This window comes from Ranitomeya imitator, chromosome 6, assembly GCF_032444005.1.
Source record: "Ranitomeya imitator isolate aRanImi1 chromosome 6, aRanImi1.pri, whole genome shotgun sequence".
Classification (NCBI taxonomy): domain Eukaryota; kingdom Metazoa; phylum Chordata; class Amphibia; order Anura; family Dendrobatidae; genus Ranitomeya; species Ranitomeya imitator.
Genome location: NC_091287.1, coordinates 503,670,262 through 503,677,005, shown reverse-complemented (window position 1 = coordinate 503,677,005; position 6,744 = coordinate 503,670,262). Strand labels below are relative to the sequence as shown.

The 6,744-nt window shown below is 41.1% G+C and overlaps 1 protein-coding gene across 1 annotated transcript in view; it reads left to right on the top strand.

The window, feature by feature from the left end:
- Window positions 1-3,771: 3,771 nt before the first annotated feature.
- BAALC (BAALC binder of MAP3K1 and KLF4) overlaps window positions 3,772-6,744 on the top strand; it is a 143,764-nt gene continuing 140,791 nt past the window's right edge. The window contains exon 1 of the mRNA XM_069731732.1: window positions 3,772-4,592. Within this exon, the coding sequence (XP_069587833.1) occupies window positions 4,400-4,592 (193 nt within the window). The 5' untranslated portion in view covers window positions 3,772-4,399. The remainder of the gene's footprint in view (window positions 4,593-6,744) is intronic.

Here is a 6,744-nt window from a genome sequence, read left to right as displayed (position 1 = left end):
TTTCCCTTCGCCCCTCCTTTTATAGTATAGCTATTTTGTCATTATTTTTGCGCACCAATTATCTCGGATTATACTAGCTGCTTTTCTTATTTCCTATATTAAAGTGAGTTATTTGTGCCTCCACTATTGTGGATTATGCCCTTAGGCACTTATTTTCCCTTATCTTATACCATTTGCACTAGTTTTATTGTTTAGTGCCGCTGCCTCACTTCCGCCCGTGTTTTCATCACTGCGCATGCGCGTTCTGACAGTTCGGCGGGTGCAATATAGCCAGGTTGTCCTTTTTTTCCCCTTCATCCGGTTTTTGATTCTCTTTCCGGTCGGCGCACAGATTCGCCGCTATATAAAGATGCCGGCACTCAGATGCGATACACCTTTCTCCTATGGCGGCTGTATCCTGGATCCCGCGTTCCTCAGGTCATCAGGTATGGTTATTCCTTAATCTCATGGCTGCACTTTTAGGCTGCTTTTGTCTTTCCATTCTCCTATATTACTCATTCCTGTATACTTTATTTTATTTTTCGTTTCAGTATCCCTTCCTGTACCATCATACAGGTAATCCTATTTGTCCTTCCACTTTACTCTATAAGATCCACCCTGAATGTGTCATTCATACAGCAGGCATTTTTCATGACCATATGTGATTATTACATACTTACCATATGGTGATTATTTGTTTTCTCTTTATGTTGTTAGTGAGGTCATGCGCAGATTTATTGTTTGAGTTATTAGGTGCACACACGTTTGATTCTCTTCTGAACTATGATGTTCACAATTTTGATGTATTTATTAATTTCATTTTTCTGTTATTGTACTTTTATAGATTATCGCCTTGATAAAGGCCAAGTGTGGCCGAAACGTTGGCTTGTTTTGACTGTATGTCTGGTCTACAATAAACAAATATTTTTGTTATATAATATATATTACAACATAGATCATTTTTACATTCTTCAAGAATGAGCTCTTTTAGATCCTGGAGCCTGGATGGAGAGAGATGACAACTTGACTCTTCAGAGTACCACATAGGTGTTTGGTTGGGTTCAGATCAGGAGACACTTTGCCACTGAATCACTTTCACCATGTTTTTCTTCAGAAATGCAACAGTGGCCTTAGATGTGTGTTTTGGATCATTGTCATGTTGCAAAAGTGCACGTCTACCAAGGGCATGGAGTGATGGTAGCATCTTGATAATGTGTGCAAACTGTAAAGCGCTGCGGAATATGTTAGCGCTATATAAAAATAAAGATTATTATTATTATTATTATCTTGGCATCTTATCTTTCACTATAAAGCAGTACACCTGTGAATTCATGATACCATCAATGAAATGTATTTTGTACCAATCCTGGACAACCCTTTGAAGTAATCAACTGTCTGCAGAAAAGTGTTATGATAGAGTTGCATCTCACTTGGGAAACTAGGTCAAAAATTAAAAACTGCAACTGACCCTTCCGGTTCCTGTATAGACCAGAAATTCTGACCCACAGTCCCTAGTGGTTCCTGCGTGAGCTGAGAAAGCCCTAAGCACAGACTAGAAGATGGCATCTCAGACCTATGCTGCCTGAAAGGCCATCGGGTGCTTCACTTTCCTCCTAAAAAACTGGAGAGCTGAGCAGAGTGTAAATTACCTACAAAAGTGAAAGTGTGCTGAAAAAAGGAAAGATTCCAGAGTGAGAAAAATAAATCAAAAAAGTAAATACAAAATAAAAAATAATGCACGGACTGTTAGATTATATGCCGCCTACTTTCTAAAAAGAAACAGAAGGTAGTTGTAGAGGGAAGAACAGAAACAGCAAGGAGAAGAAAACCCAAGTGGAATTTCATTGACTGGCTTTAAGCTACAGCAGAATGGCTAAACATCCACAGGAAACTATCACCAACAGGAAATGCCGGCAGGTGGACAGAATATAAAGCCACACTGAAAGGTGATAAGGCAGGTGAAAACACCTGTGTTATGCTAAACAGACTGCAGGTAAAATAATAGAACCCAAACACCCATTAAAGTTGTGTTTGCTGTGGCTCGAAGGACATAGAAGCCGACCACAAAATGCTCAAGGGTTCAAACTCAGGTGCATGACAGAGACGTTGAACTATCAGTGATACAAAACCATAATATTATAACTAGTTGTTTTGGACATGGAACATCAGCATCCCAAACAGAAATCTAGTAGTTGACCACTATATGAAATTCACCATAGATCAAAATACAATACTAATTACATATAAAAACAACTCTATATGGGATCACTTTCACCCAAAATCTGAAACTTACTGCACAGATACAGAACCAGAATCAAGCTTAAAGTGAACCTGTTATGTGAAAAAAAACGCTATTAACCTGAGTGATAGATAGTCCTCCATACAGTATTATGGGCACCACATAGTCCTCCATACAGTATTATGGGCACAACATAGTCCTCCATACAGTATTATGAGCACCACAGTCCTCCATACAGTATTATGGGCACCACATAGTCCTCCATACAGTATTCTGAGCACCACAGTCCTCCATACAGTATTATGGGCACCACATAGTCCTCCATACAGTATTATGGGCACCACATAGTCCTCCATACAGTATTATGGGCACCACATAGTCCTCCATACAGTATTATTAGCAAGTAACAAGTGAAATCTTTGGCACTGTACTATACCTATATTTATTATATCTTATATTTCTGCATCATGAATTGTGGTATGTGTCAAAGGGGCCCACTGAGACTCTTTCACCAGTGGCCAATGAAAACCTGGAGCCGGCCTTGTCCCTTACTCTCCTACTATAACCTAGTGAAACCCCTATTACTGTCTATCCATATCCTGTTGGGTATCTCCTTCATCTTGAGCTTTCACTGTGAACCTCATATTTCACTGTTTTATTATTTGTGTTGCTTTTTTGTATTCATTGTACTCTTTTGTGTAATTGTGTTTTTCATAAATGGTTAATAACATTTGTATTTTATTTATTGTTTGGAGGTTGTGACTTCATAATTCTATAGGTCATATGTATTGTTTGGTGTCCCCTCCTTTTTCCATAATTCATCCTTTAATCACACATACACGATTATAGATTTCTATTAACTATTAAAATACTTAATGGATTATGTGTATTGACTTGACCAGTTTCGGATTGAGTTGGCAAAGGCCCACCAGTACATTGATTCATGGATCCCAGTGTTCAGCTACATGCAAAGCTAGCCTAACCTTAGTACAAAAAATTAACTTTTGCTTTTATGTAATAATAACTTGGCTATCTTGTTTAATGAATGATCAGATGATACCTTTTTATGCAAATTGTGAATAAAGTGTAATAGCACTACTCATCAGCACTTTCACAGGGGCGGCCTACCGGAGGATGCTCCTCTTCCCCTGCCGGCCAGTCCAAGCTGTTTATAGGTTTCATACAGGGCATTAATATATCTTAAATAAAGACCATTTATGATTTGATGTATGGGATCAGGGACGGATATATCCTTGGTGCAACCTGTGCAGACACAGAGGGGAAGATTTCCGCCCCCAAAACGTGTAGTTTGTGCATCATGGTGCGCTATTGGATTTCATGGGGCCTATATATTGTTCTTGCACAGGGGTCCTTTTCTGTCTGCGTCCGCCAGTGGATGGGATGACTTCACATTGGGGATTACCTATTCATGCATGTTGTCAGAGCTCGGAGTCAATGAGCCAGCACAATAGGGAGGGCAGCAGCAGTGCTGGGTCTCTGCAGGGGGAGCGGTGTCCCCAGCACACGTGTAGCAGCTGCAATGAGTGTGTAATGACATCACACAGGCTCAATGCTCTGCTACATTTCACTGGGTGAAAAAAAAAGCTACAATCTGGAAAACTCCACCTTCCCCACATTATGTCTGTGACACCAGCACAAAGAGCTCCTGCATCCTCATCATCACATCCACAGGCTGCAGCCAGCACTGAAGGCATCACCAGCCTCCTGCATTTCTGGGAGCTCAGAGCCAAATCTACAGACGTCAGCAAACCTCAGTCTCCTGTGCTAACAGGGGGGGATCTTGTTGATTGAGCTCACTGAGTACAAGGAAGATACAAACCATAACACAGGAGGAAAAGGAGGCAGGAGAGTCTATTCAATGCAGACACAAAAAGCAGCAACAATGGACCCTAGGAAGCAATGAGGCTGCTTTGTAGCATTAGAAGCCTTTATTACACTTCTCCATTGTCATTCTTATACCCTGCACACAGCATAATAACATGTTCCCCCCACAAGAGATCACAAGAGATGTCCAAGGATCTGATGAGTCTTGGTTTTCACAAGGATCTACCTACTCTGGCTCCTCAACATCTCAAGGGCTTATAGTATAGTTCTGCGGGTGGAGAAGGATTCAGATCTGCATCTTCTTTCTTCCACATTCTCCATTGCATTGAGGAGACTATGGGTTGTGGAGGAAGCAGAGCTGATGCCATTGAACCCCGGTATTATGAGAGCTGGACAAGAGAGACTGAGTCCACCTGGCTGACCAGCACCGATACTGAGATCCCACCAGCAGGACTGGGACATGGATGCCAAGATGACCATGGCTCAACAGAGTCAGGTGTGAGAGAAAAGAGAGGATCACTTCATCCTGGTGAGACAAGTCACACTGTCACCTCTTCCTCCTCCTCCTCCTCATCTTCTTCATCTCCACCACCATCTAGATACTGATGATCTACAACTGCAGACTCATTTCATTCCAATTTATTGCCATGGTGTCCTAAACTTCTCTAAGAGCCGGACATTGGTGTCTCATTTATGTACAATAGACCCAATAATCTATGACAATTAATGTGAAAATGTGTCAAAGGATGGTTCCCGAATGCTGAGGGACCTGGAGGTTTCTACTAAATTCTGTTTGGTGAATTATGCAATGATTTAGATATACAGAATAAACAATATATTGCATACATTATTATTATTACTGGTACTGATTATGCAACATAATTTAGTATTGTTCCCGCCTGTGCCACGCATTTTATTTTATAGGTAGTTTTGTATGAAACCAGCTACTTTTGGAGCGTTAGATCTGCTTGTCAACTAATTATTATCACCCAATATCACCTTTTTTGGATGACATAGGGACCGTGATAACTTGCTGGCAGATTGTGGCGCCATCACCCTCCCTACACATGATCTTTTCATATATATTTTTAGTTTTGGAACCAAGTAAACCTCATTACAAATGTTTTTGTTTTTTTATTTTGTAATCACCAATGAATTGCTTGCGGCGACTTTGCAAAATATTGTCTTAAAGGGGTCACGCAGGACGGTGGCTTAGCATTTATCAGCAGGTAGTTGCTAACTAAATGCCTATTCTGCCATGTGCCGATCTTTGCCGGCTCAGAGCAGTCATAAAACCACTGGTGGCGGAAATTCTCCCACATCCTGCGATGTCACGTCAACAGAGCAGTTCCTCCTCTTCTGATCTGCTCTGTTGATGAGCGTAACTGCCATTATAATAGCTCCCCGCTGCCTAACTGAGCTGGACATCAGTCTCACTAGCAGACTCGTCTAGCTAAAACAGGAAACAGGGTGTCAATCAACATGATATTCGCAGTGATGCTCCATCGACAAAGCAGAAGAGAAGGAACTGTCACAGGAATTGAGAGAATTGCCCCCAGGAGCGGTCTATGACTGTCTGAGCCTAAAGAGATCGGCAGAACAAGCAAAAAGTTAGCAGCTACCTATTGATAAGTGCTTAGCCCTAAAATATAAAGTCCCGGATAGCCCCTTTAATTATACCCAGATACAGTCATACCTATTGATGATGTGAAACTATTCTAATGCATGGTAGTTGTACACTGTGAAAATTTGTGATAAGACGTCAGTTATTTTGCATCTGAGCCACTTGTGTATTTTTATATGAATAATAGTAATATCTTAAAGATGAGGAGCGAGTGACTTATTTCACAGATACGGTATGTAGGGTAGTAGGAAAAAGAGTAGCAAAATGGGTGCCCTATTATGGGGATGATTCACACCATACAAGTCTGACCGCCACCAGGGAACAATGTCTTCCACTAACAGTTTCATCCCACATGGAACAGACCGGCAGAGGAGCTTATTGAGATGACATCTATCTATCTGGTCAGTTATGGTGCTGCACAGCACAGTCCGCTCCATATTGGGTTGAACAGGTGGCGGATGTGCAGTACCCAGCCGCGGCCCCCTTTCCCCCGATATATTGTAGAGAGCCGAGTGCATGCATCTCCTCTTCCTCACACAGGTTTTTACAAGGATTTAGAAGCAAATTTTGCTGCAAATCCACATAAAAATGCTTCAAATACTCTCGCAATAAGCTCTCTATTAGTTTTACCGCAAAATGTTCAAATAACGTAAAAAAACAGCACCGTGTGCACTGCAGGGGCGTTTCTTATTAAAATCAGTCGGAAACATATTCAAAGTGTATTTGACGAGATTTTTTAGCTGGATTTAGGGGCAGATTCTATTTCTAAATACAAAAAATCAGTGTCAATGCACCATTGGAGTGCTGATTTTTGGAGACTAGTCCTGTACGTAGAATTTGTACCTATCATACATTTCTAATATATATTTTCAATATGCCACAAATGTCACAGAAGGTTATGCCCCTTTCATTTCTAGTGCGTTCCCAGATTGTCATACTGAATCAATGTGGCCCTTGGACCAAAAAATTTTGTGCACCCCTGCTCTACTGGGTGGTCATTCACCTATTACTGTCATAAAAGCAAATGACAAACTCCATTCTGCTACATTGCACACAC